Genomic DNA, 15,857 nt, shown 5'->3' with positions numbered 1-15,857 from the left:
CTCAGGCCAAAAATGTATTTGCTATCTGAAGTGCCGCGTGCCATGTTTTTGCCTTTAAATATGGTAAGAGGGGTATAATCTGAAAACTTTTCAGCTTTTCAGATTTATGTCATGCTTTCTGGTTGATTTGTTAATGTTTGTAAGTATAATACAGTACAGTATATGGACTGTTTCTGTATAACCAGGTATCTCATTATCTAATCCTACTCAGGATACAGTTAGAGAGTTCAGGTGACCATGAAGAACAATAAATGGTACTGCAGAAAAAACAACAACATTTAGTCTTTGTCTCTCAAAGTACGTTTTGCCCTCTTTCCCGCTGTACTGCAGTTCTTCTGTGCCTATGTCTGCTATGCAGCAGTGGAAGGGAGACTTTAAAAAAAATCCCCATCTATGGCCAGGATGAAGGAAACCAAACTCTCATTAAATACAATGAAGAGGGTGGGGGGTCCATGAGTCAGGTGAGAGCAACATTCACTGGGATTAGACCCCAAATAACTTTTTAATTGTTTTCTCGATTTCAGAATAGGTAGATCATAGTTTTGTGGCAACATTGCAATGGGTGTGTTGTGGTTAATAAGATTAACGGTGATTCACTAGGGGCAACAACATTCCAATAATTGAATGCTTTGTATGTGTTTGATAAATTTGTTGAGAAAGGTCGATCCCACCCTGAAGGAGAAGCAGGTGGAGATGGGGTGAGGGAGTGAAGCCTGAGACAAATGTGAAGGGAGCTGTTTGAGTTTGATATTTACATACAATATAGCTAATTTTGTGGTGATAGTGATTGGGAACAGCTGTATGTCATTGAGGAGGATATGTACTCCTGTGTTTGGGGGGATATCCCAAAATATCTTACTGAATTATAAAAAGGTAATATTAAGTTTGAAACCCCTTTAGACCGGGCAGACAATCATTATGAATGTCATGGGCAGTAATGGAGCTACGGATGGAGTGAAGCAGGCAACACTGCCGGTAAGGAGACCGACGGCGCTATAGTGTTAACTGTCTACCCGTCTTCCAATACAGGATTTCTGACTAGTTTTATTAATGCCGCGATGATAGTTTGGAAAGTAAGAAAAAAATGACTCTACATTGCAAAGTAAACAGAAAAAATGTAAGATGTTATTTTGGAATCATATGTATTTTTTTTACTTTACTTACTCAGTGTATCTCCTTTTAAAAACTTCTTTGTTAGAGAAATACATACTATAGGCTGACTAGAGTCATTCATGAAGGAATCTCAAAGTAATTTGAAAAGACTGTTCATTTTTTAAAATAATTCTCATCTTTTACATATTTGCCTCAGCTGCACGCTCAGATTCGTCCCTGGTCAGGGATGAGGTCTGATGAGACTGATGGCACGATGTATAGGAACGGCATAAATTCGGTGAGTAGGAGGAGTTTCCTGTTATTAGGCATATTAGTTTGGAAGGGTTTGCACAATTATGGTCTGGATTGGTTAAGTTATTAGGTCAATTAATGTGGGAATTTTCGAAGCTAAGTTTGCAGTTTTAAATGTCGTTTTTGAGACTTTAGATGAACTATGCTCAGAAAGACAAAATAGAGTACATTTTGCTCCTTCAGGAAAGTGCTTTGAAAGTTGCTCTAAAAAAGGTTTCATGATGCATTTCCACCAAATATTCAATCTCAGTCTCAGTGTTTCAGTTTCTTGGTAAATTGAGTTCTTCTTGGGGAATTGTTTTAGTTTTGGATGATTTGTTAACAGGGAATTAAACATACACCTGTAGCAACAAAGCAGTGCCATAACTCCTAATTTAATCTTCCTTTGTCATTGGCGAGATTACAGATTAATTCATTCAATTAACTCACTCATCAGTACATACAGGTACGATGACAAAACAGTTCATTCATTCGTGTAGACTTACATGTGAATGTTTAAATCAGCTTTCAGGATAAATTGTTTGCTTAACAATTAGCATGTTAGCTGTAGAACTTACAAGATAATTGTTTGACAGTAGAAAATGAATTTTCAGGAGTTTAAATTTCACTGACTTCTCTAATTGTCTGGATGTGCTGCAAGTTTGTATGCAGTTCATTAATTTCATAATGATGAATGAATAGGTAAATTAGAAAATTAATGGATGAACTGACTGTTTTAGCACAAAGGAGACACATTCATTCCTGATTCCTTCAGGGCAGTGAACACAATTTTAAATGTAATGTGGTAGCTGTTGTGTTTGCAACAATATTTACGATCGTATACACTATACGATGCCTGGCTACCCATACCCAGGATTGGCTGGGCATGAATTTATATGGTAATTATGTTGTAAAATTATACCAAGTTCCACAGCTGACTTTTCAAATTAATGTTGCCTGTGTCTGTCAGCTTCATGTCTAAAGCACTTATATGTGTTGCTTCCAAAGAGGCATTAAGTAATTGATACTAATGCCAGTTTATTTAGCATTCCACTTTATTTGTACTTAGATGAATAATAAAAAAACAGAAGCAAATGTATTTAATCCATTTGAAACTAAAGACTTTGTAAATGAATTAGGATTACAATAAGCATTTATTGCAAGGGTATTATTTGCTTTGTCTTATTTTTAAATTTCATTATGCTAATCATTTTAAATATATCATTTGATCTATATTTAAGGGAACACTACTACATGAGATTCCCACTCGTTCACAATCTCGTCAAAGCCTGTGGAATAGCAGAATGAATATCAATGAAGTGAGTACTGTATTCTGTAGGTAGACTTCAAAAACCAGGCTCTCCGTACTCCAGTGTATTCTCATATTTGTTACAGCTGAGCTCCACCCTCTTAAAAAGTGGCAAATGTTAAACAGTTTTTAAATTGACAGTTAGTTTAAAATCATTTACTCTTTCAGATCAGAAAACAAATGAAGAGGTCTAATTGAGTGTGCGCTAATTTCAAGAGAGGGTTTAACTGAGATTGGATGGAACACAAACAGGAAACCTTTGGGGTTGCCTAGTCTTTACCCAGAACAGGGGTCCCTGCTCAGGTGGGCTGGTGGTCTACAGGTTTTCAATCCATTGTCAATTAGTTTATTACTGGATTAAATGGACCAATTTACCAGTTTGCAGCCCTAGGATTGGGTACACTTGCCTAACAATCTGGACTGAGCAGTCTCAATCTGTTCGGTTGCTTCAGTGTTTCCTGGATACATTTTGTATGATAAGATAGTTGAAAGTTACTCAGCAAAATGTTGTTGTTTTTTTCCTTTTGCTGTATAAGTGAAATAATAGATTTTAACTAAATTGTCTATTTCTAGTTCTTCATTCAAATATGAACAGTTCAGCTCAATAAACAACTTTTACACACTGGGCTCCATTTGTAGATCTGCCTTTTACATTTTTTAAATCATTTTCATACATTAAGTCATGGTGACTTTTATCGCTCATTTTCAGGATGGAACTTTAAAATACTCCAGATCTAACAGCATGAGACTGCATGGTTTTGACGCCGCACAGAATGAACTACAAGAACACATAACAAGGGTAGGAAACCAGTTCATTTTTTAAATTATAGTCCAGTAGTGTCGGCATGTCACTGTCTATGCATAGGTTTGCAAACCCCATCAGAATCAATATACTTTGAAATTCTTAAAACCTTTTAGCTTATATTATGCACATCATAATATACTTCATTTTCACATCTGTATGTGCATGTGTACGCAATTGTACACAATTACAGGGTGTTCATAATGGCTAAAAGACTGGGAGACATTTGCATTAAGTAAATCCTTTCTGAATAGAGAGATTTATAGAAGAAGCACAGCACCAAACCCCCCTGAGCTAAAACCACCTGTTTATCCAGGGAAACAGCTTTTATTATGTGTTAATTATAGTTCTCACTTTACATGCCAGCTACAAGCAGCAACTTGTTTTTGCTTTGTATCTCGATTGAGCTGATCATGGATGTAATAAGGCATTGCTAAATTAATTTAGTTTCCTCAATATAAGTTTCAGCTTTGAATTAAAGTTAACAATTGTCAAAGCAAGAGTTTTTGGACAAGTAATTGATGTTCAACAGTTCCTGTACTTGACTGCACAGCTGAATGTGTTTGTGACAACATGATATGCATCCACTTCTTTTGTTTTTTTTTATATTGAATTACTGTAGTCTGTAATGCACAGTTACAGTGAAAAAAAAAAGAATCCTACAAATTTGTTAGACCACACACTATGGAAGATTACCCAAGAACTTTCTTAAAAGCTAACTGTAGAAAATAATTCAAAATACACCATGCAAATCTAATCTAGGCTTATCTAGCACCCAAACTGTCACGGAAGTCGGAAAGGATGAACCGTGGAAAGACAGGAGAGCATGAAGACCCTATGTGTAGCGGCGAGACAGGGGTTAGCCCGGGCTCAGCTGTTCAGGAAATGCCGTATAGAAACCTATGCCCTCAGGTAGCGGACGTGGGGCGACCTGGTGCTAGGCGGGTTTCAGGACATCCGAACGTCAATGCTGAGCGAAGGCAGATGAAAGACCCAGAAATATATAGCCCCAGAGAGAGAGAGAGACACCGGAAGGACAGCAAAGCAGCGGAAACAAGAGACAAGACAGAGAAGGAGCACCTCTGGCTGCAGAGGGCGAGACACAAACAGAATTTAATATTCCTCAGTGACTGAGTGTCTTCTATTCCTCCCAGTTGGGGTGTTTCATGGTAAAGGATTAAAGCTAGGTAAAGCACTCACTGTTTATTTCCATATGTTTTCAGGATGGCAAAACAACAAAAACAAAACCCCATAAAATAACATAAGGGCATCATAAGATTAATTTTCTTACAAGGCAATCCAAAACCAAAACAATAAACTGGTTACTTTTAGGAGTTCACAGAACAGTCACCTGGTATACTCTTCTGTGAAATACAGCAGGTATTGCATACAACACAGTCCCTTCACATACAACAGGAGCCAAGATGGCTGACTTTGCCCGCAGAGCATGCAGGTTACTGGCCACAGCAGGTGAAGACGCAGTCGTGGTGTTGTTTTCTGCGGGAAATGCTTAAGAACACAGAACACAGACGCAGAGGATATGATACAATACAACGATATTCCGTTGTCCGATTTCTCAGAAATTTGTCTTGCATCAAAGTAGCTATGTTGTACACACACAGAAACCTACACATAGTACAAGTAAACATTACATTACAAAACAGACATGTACCCATATTAATTTCACACCACTTCTTCAGGAATCCACACAACTGCACATACATTTAAATTTACACCCCACAATTACACTAAGCCCATATGATCACACATTAATTTTGCACATAATCCACTGATTAGTTCAAGTAGTATAACACCCAAAGAAGGCTCAACAGCTGAAATGTTGTGGTTTTTTTCTTCTCTTTTCAGGGTGGAATAAACCTTTACTTGTTCCTAATCCATTGATAACCCATATTCCATTATTTATTTATTGTGAACTAATTTATCGATTTAGTGGTTTAAGTGTCTGATAAAAGAAATTCTGATTGTGTTAAGCCTACCTTAAGGAACTCTGTTTGAAGGCCTTTACAGATATTCTTCATGTAGAACATGAGAGGGATCAGAAGGAATTCTAACAGCTAATGTCAACAGACTCTTTAATATAAGAAGTCTGAAAGCTCTGCTCAAATGGCTGCCCCACTATCTTAGAATCAATCCTCAAGGGTCTGAAAATATTGGCTTTGAATTGCACAGAAAGGTAGTCATACCAGATAGTTATTCCATACTTGTTACACTTTGTATCACAGGACTGAAACACATGGACAGAATCTTACTACTAGTACCAAAAGCCTGTAACCTACAAAGTAAATTATCCTTGTATGTAGAAATAAGATAAAAACTCAAAAGTGAATTTCAAGTAGCATGTTCTAGCCAGCACGATAATAGGTCCCAGTCAACATGGATTTAAGAACATCAGGTGTTGTTTAACTTGATACATTTCCTTAAGGCAAATCAGGAAAAGGCTTTAGGAGTCTGTGTTGACTTGTCATTTTTGGCTCCTTTACAAGCTCTAGGCAATGTAGGGAAATGATCAAAAATGTGTTTTTTTTCCCATGTTCAGGAAATGTATTGAATTTAAATCAAAGGATGGGTTTTTAGGATTATACTTAGAATATTGCATGCATTTTTGTTCAGCTTGTTAAAAAGAGCGTTTCCCTGAAAGTAGCTGAAAGAGGAGCTTCCAGAATAACTTGGTTTAGGCTAGAGAAGATTGAGGGTCTTTCATGTTTTTACACAAGGATGCATGGGCAAAAAAATAAAATAAAGATAGCTTATTTTGGTCTGCAAATTGCCAACATCTCTTTACACAAAGGTGCATAGGTGTCTGAAGCACACTGTCAGGATGTAATTCAAGATCAGTCACAGAATCCCCTTCAAGAAATGTCTAGATCAGATCCTCAGATCAATAAGCTACCACTATTTAAAATGAATAAAGTATATTGAATGATTGCCTTCTCTTGTAAACTTCTCTTGTAAACTTTTATTTTTCTAGTGCATGAGTTCAAGATTCTTCCTCGATTTAACTGATATAGTGCACTTTATAAGAGCTTATTTGCAGGCAGTGACTGATACAATTTTCCCTCCTCAGCGGCTGTACCAGTTGAGAGATATCGAGGATGATGTCACACAAAATCTTCCACACATCTACGCCTACGAGGGTCAGGACAGCCGGCACCAGTCTCTGGATCGGCTCTCCATTGCCAACAGCTCCAATAGCTTGAATTTCCTTCACAACCTAGGGCCAAGGTTCAATACGCTGGACAGGATATGCCACCAGACTATGCAGGAGAAAGGCATGAAATTATGAACATTTTTTGAACAAAGGTCTTGTGCAACTGTTGTGCAAAAACTAAGCAACATGCAGTGCAATGAAATATGAGTAATGATACGAGCTGCCACACTTGGAATTTTAAAGTAAAACCCTTGCAATAGGGGTCAAGTTGAAAAAAGTCATGGAAATTAAACTTTGCTTCAGAACACTTAATGCCATTCCAGCAGTTTGAAAAAAACTACTTATCCTTTTGTGGTATAAAGAGCTGTAGAAAGACATGTTACATGGCAAAAGCACAGTATATTTTGTCTTCAGAGCTGTGTTTTTCATATTTAACAGTTTCAATTGTCACTGAAAATGGGAATTGTACCCACAGATTGTACCCACAGATGATAGAACTGAAAATTAAACACCACTTCTTTTATAGGGACAAAATCTGAACCTGTCTGATGTCTTTTCCTGGTAATTAATGGAAATGACAGAAAAAACATATGATAATGTGTACAAAATAATGGTTAGAGATAGCTAAGAAGGGTTTAGAAGAGAAAGGTCTTAACTGACTTACTATTTACTGTATGTGACCCACAGTGTGACAAACAATATTATTTAAGGATGTAACATGCTAACTTTAGATTTCAGAAAGGTTTTGATAAAACCCTTTAAGTTTCAGTACGTTTCTGATCTATACCAGAGACAGAAATAGGAATATACACTGTACATGTCGCCATATCATACATATCGGATGAGTCTGACAAAAAGAAATGTATTTCCTTTAGATACCTGTAGATGTCCTCATTAAACAATGAGAGATAGCAAAAAACTCAAAATGCTTGTAATGCTTGAGTTTATTGGATAGGACAAAATCTGTAGAATTTCAATCAAAAGAAGTTATGCCCAGGCTTTCCATAATAATTATAATGACATTTATAATGATACCCAGTTTTGGTCATCATAACTAAAAGGTTATAGCTTTAGAAAGAGTTCAAAAGCAGTAAAAAAATGAGTACAATAGTTACTAGGGATTGTCACATGCAAACACCTTAAAGAACGTAGAACAAACTATTTTTAGAACAAAGGAGTTTGAGAGATTCTTTTCAAGTGTATAAATCATAAGGGCTAGAGATAGGAACAACCCAGTGGAGTCCTTCAGACTTGGAGGTGAAAAATGCAACATTGTTTTGTAAATTAAGAATAAAGCCCTTAGGAAACATTTAGATGGAGAATCGAGACATTTCTTTACTTAAGGTTTTGAGTTTCTAGAATAGGCTTCCCAACCAGGTGAATCAGACTTTTAGACTCACTGAGGAACTGACCAATCAAACAAGCAAGATGGGACTTTTCATTTGTTCTTAACTAATGGAGATGGTAGCAAATATTAATGAAAGCTTAGAGAAAGCAACAGAAAGAAAAGCAGGTGATTTTCTTTTGTTTGATTTCATTCTACATGTAAATGTAATCATGAAGCATAATACTGCCTAAACATCCCTCAAAAACAGAATCAAGGACAGTAATTATTTAAGGAAGAGGCAATCTCATGATTCATATCATGGGTGAATAACTTGCTAAGGTGATGGAATGGGTAAACTGGAAGAAAGCACATTTGAGGGGCGGAATCAGGTCCATAAAGCAGAACCTCAAATCAGACAAGATAGGTGGCGTTCTGTATTAGTCAATTTAAAGATTTTGTCTTGCAGACATTGTATGCCCATAGAAAAAGAATTGGAAACTTCAAAAGAAAGAATTATATGATATTGCATTATAGGTAAGCAATTATATTACTGTACAAGGAAATATGAGGTGATCAAATTGACAGTAAAAAAGACAGTAAAGGAAAAAGTAGAGGTTAAATCCACAGTGAAAGGTAAACAACACTGATGTTGATCTAATTTAGTTAGAAGACCATAGCAAACTGTATGCAAATAATATAGAATTAAGAAGCCAAATACATGCTAAATATGCACTATTTTAAATAGCAATAATCTTTTGCTTTTTCAGACTCTTAACTATACTGTACACTATGCATTGAAATATTAAAAACATCATATTTCATCAAACAGATTACATTTATAAATGAGTGCATGAGGTTACCATGATAGTCTTTTCCCAGTTGTGCCTAAGTTACATTTTCTTGCTGAAACTCTTTCAGATATACTTTAAAATACAGCCATCCCTTTTTTTTACTGAAACACTGCATGACCTTAGAAATTACATAACATAAAGCTGAAGTACAATACCAGCTTTCTTGTCACAATGATCTGTTTCTTTAGAGAAGGTGATGGTAATTTCTCAATTTTCTGTTAAAAAATAGATGTGAACAGCAAAGCATCTGTAAAAAAACTTTGCTGTTTTTCATTATGTTTGTTGTTGGGTAGTAGAGTTATAAATAGTGGTATACAATACATTGTTAAAATGCAACAGTATTTGGGGTTATTTTTTGTAAAAGCAAATGTTGACTGGTATGTAAATACTGCAGTATTCTGGTACAGTTTTATGGAATGTTATTTTTTAACTTAAGACAATATAGGTATTTTGATTTTAGATGTGTAAAACATTAAACCTGGGCTTTTAGACCTTTATATTATATTTTTTAAATATAGTATTCTTGTAAATACATTTAACACTGCATTACAGACATCATTGTAAGGAAATAGAAAGAATTGTATGGTTGCGTCCTTAAAAATGTCTATATTGGAATTTGTATCAAAAGTTCCATGTTTCCTAAATTTTTTCTACCTAAGCAAGCCTTAATAAAAGTTATGGACTTAAAGGGTTGTGTGTTAAACTTTAAGTTTTTACATTCTGTTGCAGAATTTGAAGACGCAATTTACATTTGTATGACTTCAAAATACAACTTGTTAATTGAGTATGGTACGAATTATAAGCAAATATTGTAGCAAATATTGCTTTGTAGTATCCAGTTATTGCAAATACATACAATTCCCAATCAATGCTACTATGTCTAACTACTTGGAACTGCAACTCTTTTAGTTTAATTTAGCTTGTGTGGTATATAATAGCCAATCTGTAAAATCCATAAATGGGCATTTAAAAAAATCACAATCTGAGTTACAATTATTGAAATTCATAATTGGTACTTTGATTAGGATGTGAATGGCTGAAAGTTTGTTCTGGCGCAGTTTGGCTGCCGTGGAATCATTCAGGTGGGGTTACACACTGGTGGTGGAGAGGAGTCCCCATTATCTGTAATGCACTTTGAATAGAATGTCCAGAAAAGAGCTGTGTAATAATACCAATACTATAGATAATTGCTCTGCAGTTCCATTGACAAAATTTCCAACTTTTATTCATAGATAGGAAGACTTATATAATGAAGAAGTAAACACCAGTCAACGCAAACCTTTTGCTTTAATGCACTACAGCGTCTTAGCGTCTCAAAAAAAACTGGAGCACTATCCTTTTTAACAAAAAAAACCCACATTCTTCCCCTCCTTGGTCAAACAAAACAACTAATAATCCCTTGGCTACCACCAACGCAAAATCCTTTTTGAACCACACCTGACTTGCCTCATAAAAGGAATTTCAGTTTCAGTTGCAAAGTATCACGACTGATGTCTGAAGAGTTAGTTCCACGTGCTTACGCTGACCACTTAATGTAGCACTAAAGCGAACAAGTGGGCTCGCCCTGCCCTCTAGTGGCCGCATGCTGTAGCTGCAACATACCTCCTCCCGTCAGAAACAGTATACTGCACTACAGTATAGTATAAAAGCCCTCATTTGTACCTCCTTTTTTGGTCAAAGGTGATGGACTGCTAAACAAACGTGCACCAAAACATCACTTCCATAAATAAGTCATGTCGTCACTTTCATTAAAACTGCTTTGCGAGAACTGTCCTTCATTTGTACTGAGAGCAAAACCTAAAAAAAGCCGGGCTGTGATCAGTAGTATTCCTCAGGACAGACAAGTGATCCTCTCTTCCCTCAAACAACAGTCTGATAACCATCCCCATCTACAAGGGTATTGACTGAGCCACAGCATGCTGAATGTCCCAATCTCTCCCAGACACACCAATTACTCTAAACTAGATAAAAAGCCTTACAAATTAAAGCACACAACAACAATCACCAAATAGATGTCAGTGCTGCCCTCAATAAATCAATAACATTGACTAATTATTGGAACAGAATCAGGCTCTCTGATCTGTGGTTGTTTGTGAAGGACTAGCATTGTCTTTGGGGTGTCTTTAAACCTTGTGCATGTACCACAATCATTTCAGTGTAAGGCATATTCAGTTCAGAATAACTGAAATTTGTCTCAAACTACAGTTCATTCAATTAGATCTGTTATTATATGTGTTTTTGTGTTGTATGTTAGTTTCAGTATATTTTATATTTCAAAAGCTGTAATTTTTCTTCTCATACAAAGCACTGCATTTCTCCAGCAGTAAGAGGAACATGTGATATACATATATGCATGCCATAGAATCCTTTCTGTCGATGCCATTTTTGGGTAAATGAAAACCCCAGAATGTGTCTCCCAATGTATAATAGGAGCAGCAACCAACTTTGACAAGCACATCCCTCTTTAATAAACTATTAGGTGGCACTGTCAGTAGGTGAAAAACCTGCAAGGTTACTGTATGTTTTAAGGAGAGCAGCTACCCTGAGGGTTTCTGTGTTCTGTTCTCACAAAACAAGCTTTACTTGACCAACAATGGAGCATGAGTCTTACTAACATGCTTTGCAACAAGTGTAAAGGGTCTTTAAAAGGGTATGTAGAAGTGCCCTTCATAAAAATTAGCAGTGATAGGTATAAATACAGCAAGAAAATACAGATAGATTTTTTTCAGTGCAATGATAGCCTAAAAAATATTAAGGATTTTATTTCAATTACTGTTTGACAGCTGAATTAGTCCCCTTGTCATATGTACAATACAAAAATGTGCGCTTGCTTGGAATTTCTATCACAGGCTGTTCCTTCATTTATCACAAGGGGGCATAATAGGGCACTTCTAATATGAAATGCTAATTTTCGGGTGTTCTCAGGGAGTGCTGGTTTCCTTCCACTGCCCAAAATTCTGCTGCGTAGATTAATCAGTATCTTGAAATTGTGTCTTTGTGGACAGTTTGTGTGTATTTGTGTGTCCTCAAATATACTGGCACTCCATCCAAGATATAGAACCACCTTGCGCCCTGTCCCTTTGACTTCAGGTTGGCACAACTCCTACCAGGAACAAGCAGCTTTTGGATCAAGATAATGGGGGCAAATGCGAACAAAATCAATTCTAATAATTGAATGTTTCCTTTTTTGGCTTACAAAAATATTGTTTTTTTAAAACAAACAGTTTATAATATTTAAAAAAATAAATGCTAAGGAATAATTCAGGAATGTGGATGCCTTGCTCTTTAATGTCACAATGTACAGTACATAGTAATTTCAAGAAAACAACTGCCTTAATAAGACTGCCTGTTGATCAATTGTTTAATGTACTTTTGCATTTGATTATTCATTTTTCAGTTAAATATACACTATTAACTTTAAGAGTGAAACTAGTATTATCAATAATACTTTTAAGAAGTAATAAATGTGTGTATAGATGTAAACTTGTTTGTACAGTACATTGATAGTTGGGGGCTCCTGACCACATTTTGACAGAAAAGCTTGCGTGATTAAACTGGCATTTGGAAATATTTTTGTGAGATCATGAAGAAAAATAGGTGTGGTTAGTAATCAGCAAATTATTCCCGTAATGGAAAAAAAAATACAGACGATTAGTTGTTACATGTATACAGTAGGTAAAATTCTTAACTAACTCTTAAAGAGATACTGTATCCATACAGCTAAGAAATATACAATATATGGAATTATATAATGGTCTCACCTGAAATATATTTAGAATGTATTGTATGCCATTTATATCATACAGTACTATGAAATTATTTTTTGTAAATCAAAATAATTGCATTTATTCTTTTTTGTCTTAAATATTGTTACAAATGGGGTTACAAAAATGGTGAAAATCAGGAATTGACCAAGCAGTTTAGTCAATCAGTGAAACAATTATTCATAACCCCCAACTTGTAAGTGATTTCTAGCAATATACCCAAGTGGCTGGTATAATTTGTTCTTTGCCACAGCTTTGTTGAGAGGAGTAATAATCCAGACAGACGCGGTTAAACAAGTATTTATAACTACGACAAAACACAAACTACACTACACACAACAAAACATACAACACACAAGCTACTCTATGTATAGTATTTTCAAACAAGGTGTTTTGGAGACCTAACATTCTGGCCACCTAGAAAACCCCAGACTGCTACTAAGCATTAAACTCTTAATATGCCTAGAGAGGCCACACAAGAGATGAGGTGCCTTCTAACTAAAAGCAGTGCAACCTGCATTTAAATCTCTCTCTCTGCACTCAGGATGCCACAAAATAAATGGGAGCCTATATCCCTATCCATAAGAATGCACCCTAAGCAGGAAAGATGTTTCTAACTGAGGCATCTTTCACCCAGTAAACCCTGGTTCCCAAAAAACACAGAAAAGCATGCTCTCTCTAACAGGGTTCAGATACTGAGCTCCAGTCAGGTTTGATTTGGATGATCATGAAGTAGGGGCGGACTCTCTCTTCTCCCTCCTTCCCCCCAGCCCCCCATATGAACAATTTAATTGCTATTTTGTCAACAAAAAAAAAACATGTTTTAAGAGTATATCTGTTTAATCCAGCATATTGAGAATGTTGTGTCCAATAATGTTGTGTCCAATAATTATAATATTTCAGAATATTCAGTTTAGGTACTTTTCCAATGTATTTGCATAGTGTAGCACAAGTATACTGCATGTTACAACCAGCAGAATTCACCAACAATTCTTTTAACAATTGTCGGAATTGGCTTCTCTTTCATGAATCTGTCTGTCAGCATTCTTGATTACTCCACCCTGCTTCTAAAGAATGGGTTGGTTTCTCTGTTTGTCCCACTGCACTTGTCAATTAGCAACAGATGCTTTTGTACTAATTTCAGTGACTCTCACACCTCAATGCAGCCACAGCCTTTCAGGTATTATATGGCAGATAAAGTAATAATAGCCCTATGGACTAAAGGCCGCAGTATATTGGTCATTAAGAGCTACAGCAGAATGAAAAACAGAAGACCCGTGTTCCTTCAGGATAAAAATAAGTATAGTTGCAAAAGTATTACATTACAACATTGAACATGACTGAAGGAACCTCAGATGTGGCTACTCCCCTATAATGCCTAAATAGTAGTTACCACATAGAGTGTCTCAGGTGAGCAAAGTGTCAGTGGATATGGGAAAAGAAAGTTTCACAGGAAAATTCCCAGGCTACATATCCTGCTCAAAACATGAAATATGATGTAGATGTTTGCATAACAACAACAGAAGAAATACTCTACCCTGCCTTTGCTAAGATGTGCCGTAAATCCACACACAGGACATGAAACTCTTGCCAACAACCATGGTTAACACTGTACAATAGATTGTCACCCTTTTAAATTTCACAGAAAGTGTTGGTGTGTGTCATGTCCTGCTGGCTATCCCTCCTTATCTTTCACTCTACACAATAGTTTCCAAAATTAATTGGGCACTGAATCTGATTTGTATTTGTTTATTGCAAATTAATTTTGGTATCTGGATAAATAGTAGAAATAAATTAAAAAACAAACAGCTCCTTGCTTTATCACTTTATATCATTCAGGAATTTGTTGGATTGGACTGTATTTATTAATTATATCCTAAATCTAGAGGTACTGTACGTCAGTTCTATTTCAAATCTTGAAAAATTGAAAAATTTGGCCTTTTGACTGTAGGGATGTGGTAGCTTGTTTTAGAGTACTGTAGCTCAGTTTGCTTTCCAAGAACTGACTTGTAAAGAACATCAAAAATGTAAAAACAAATGTGTCAGCATTGGTTTGGATAGATTCCAACAACCAAATTATTCAGAAACTTAAGTCAACATTGAATCACCATAACAGAAACTAAACACTTTGTCAGCCTCACAGGTAGGCAGTATGGATTTCATTTAATGAAGCTGAAGGTTCTCACATTGTCTGTAGAAGTAATAATTACTAAAGGTTGTAAGAATTTGTTTGATTGTTACTAATGAATGGTGGCAAAGATACAAAACCTCGATAACCACCTCACAGATATATTTTCTGTGTGTTGCTTGGTAACGGCTTAACGGGGTATGGTGACCTGAGTAGGAGAACACAGTAAAATGTTTTGCCTATACAGGATTAAGTGACTGTGACAAAGACAATGTTAGTGAATTTGAAGAATTCTGAAGAAATAGGAAGTACTGAACAGTAAGGGTGGGTGCAGGCGTAGCTCTGTGAATCAAAAAGGGCGTTCAGTATCAGGAACTTATGCAATGATGGCTGTGCACCTTGTTATGTTGCACAATGATGTCTGTTGCCAATATATTTTCGTCAGTGAAAATGTAAAAGTATGTAGAGTAACTATTGTGACAAGCAGGGCGTTATGGAAATAATGAAATATCAGGAAATGACTGAGCGGATTAATAAATACATCAATTCATAACCCACAACTTGTAAATGATTATTGCCAAGTGGTTGATATGGTTAGAGGTTCATTAGTTCTTTGTTCTCTGGCACAGATTTAGTGAATAAAGTAATAATTCAGGGACACTGGGTTTAACAAGTATTTATGAGCAGTGAAAATATACACATTAAACTGCACACAGCAAAAACATACAACACACAAGTTACCTTATATACAAACTTTCAAATAAGGCATCCAAGAGGCCTAAAGTCCTAAAAACCTCAGACTGTTACCAAGTATTTGACTCCTACAAAACTACTACAAAAACCAAAAGAAGAGAGAAGTTACCTTCCTAACCAAATGCAATACAAGGTGCAGTTAAATCTCCCTTTCTTTCTGCAAACTCGGATGCCACAAAGCATATGGGAACCTACTGCCTCCCTATTCTAAAAATGCACCCACTAACCTTTTTTAACCGAAAATTGTTTGTTAAAATTCTAAAAATGCACCCACTAACCTTTCTTAACCGAAAATTGTTCATTGAAGATTAAAAAAGGCATATTGTTATTATTTAAATAGTGTTATTATCTAAAATTTAGAAATTGTACAA

General features: G+C 35.9%; 1 protein-coding gene across 1 annotated transcript in view; it reads left to right on the top strand.

The window, feature by feature from the left end:
- cdh26.1 (cadherin 26, tandem duplicate 1) overlaps positions 1-9,529 on the top strand; it is a 31,309-nt gene extending 21,780 nt beyond the window's left edge. The window contains exons 13-18 of the mRNA XM_015364730.2: positions 331-461; positions 901-975; positions 1,310-1,390; positions 2,625-2,702; positions 3,402-3,491; positions 6,580-9,529. Of these exons, the coding sequence (XP_015220216.2) occupies positions 331-461; positions 901-975; positions 1,310-1,390; positions 2,625-2,702; positions 3,402-3,491; positions 6,580-6,798 (674 nt within the window). The 3' untranslated portion in view covers positions 6,799-9,529. The remainder of the gene's footprint in view (positions 1-330; positions 462-900; positions 976-1,309; positions 1,391-2,624; positions 2,703-3,401; positions 3,492-6,579) is intronic.
- The last annotated feature ends 6,328 nt before the right edge of the window (positions 9,530-15,857 follow it).

Source organism: Lepisosteus oculatus, chromosome 16, assembly GCF_040954835.1.
Source record: "Lepisosteus oculatus isolate fLepOcu1 chromosome 16, fLepOcu1.hap2, whole genome shotgun sequence".
Classification (NCBI taxonomy): domain Eukaryota; kingdom Metazoa; phylum Chordata; class Actinopteri; order Semionotiformes; family Lepisosteidae; genus Lepisosteus; species Lepisosteus oculatus.
The sequence above is the reverse complement of the archived record's forward strand: the minus strand, read 5'-3'. Positions and strand labels throughout refer to the sequence as shown.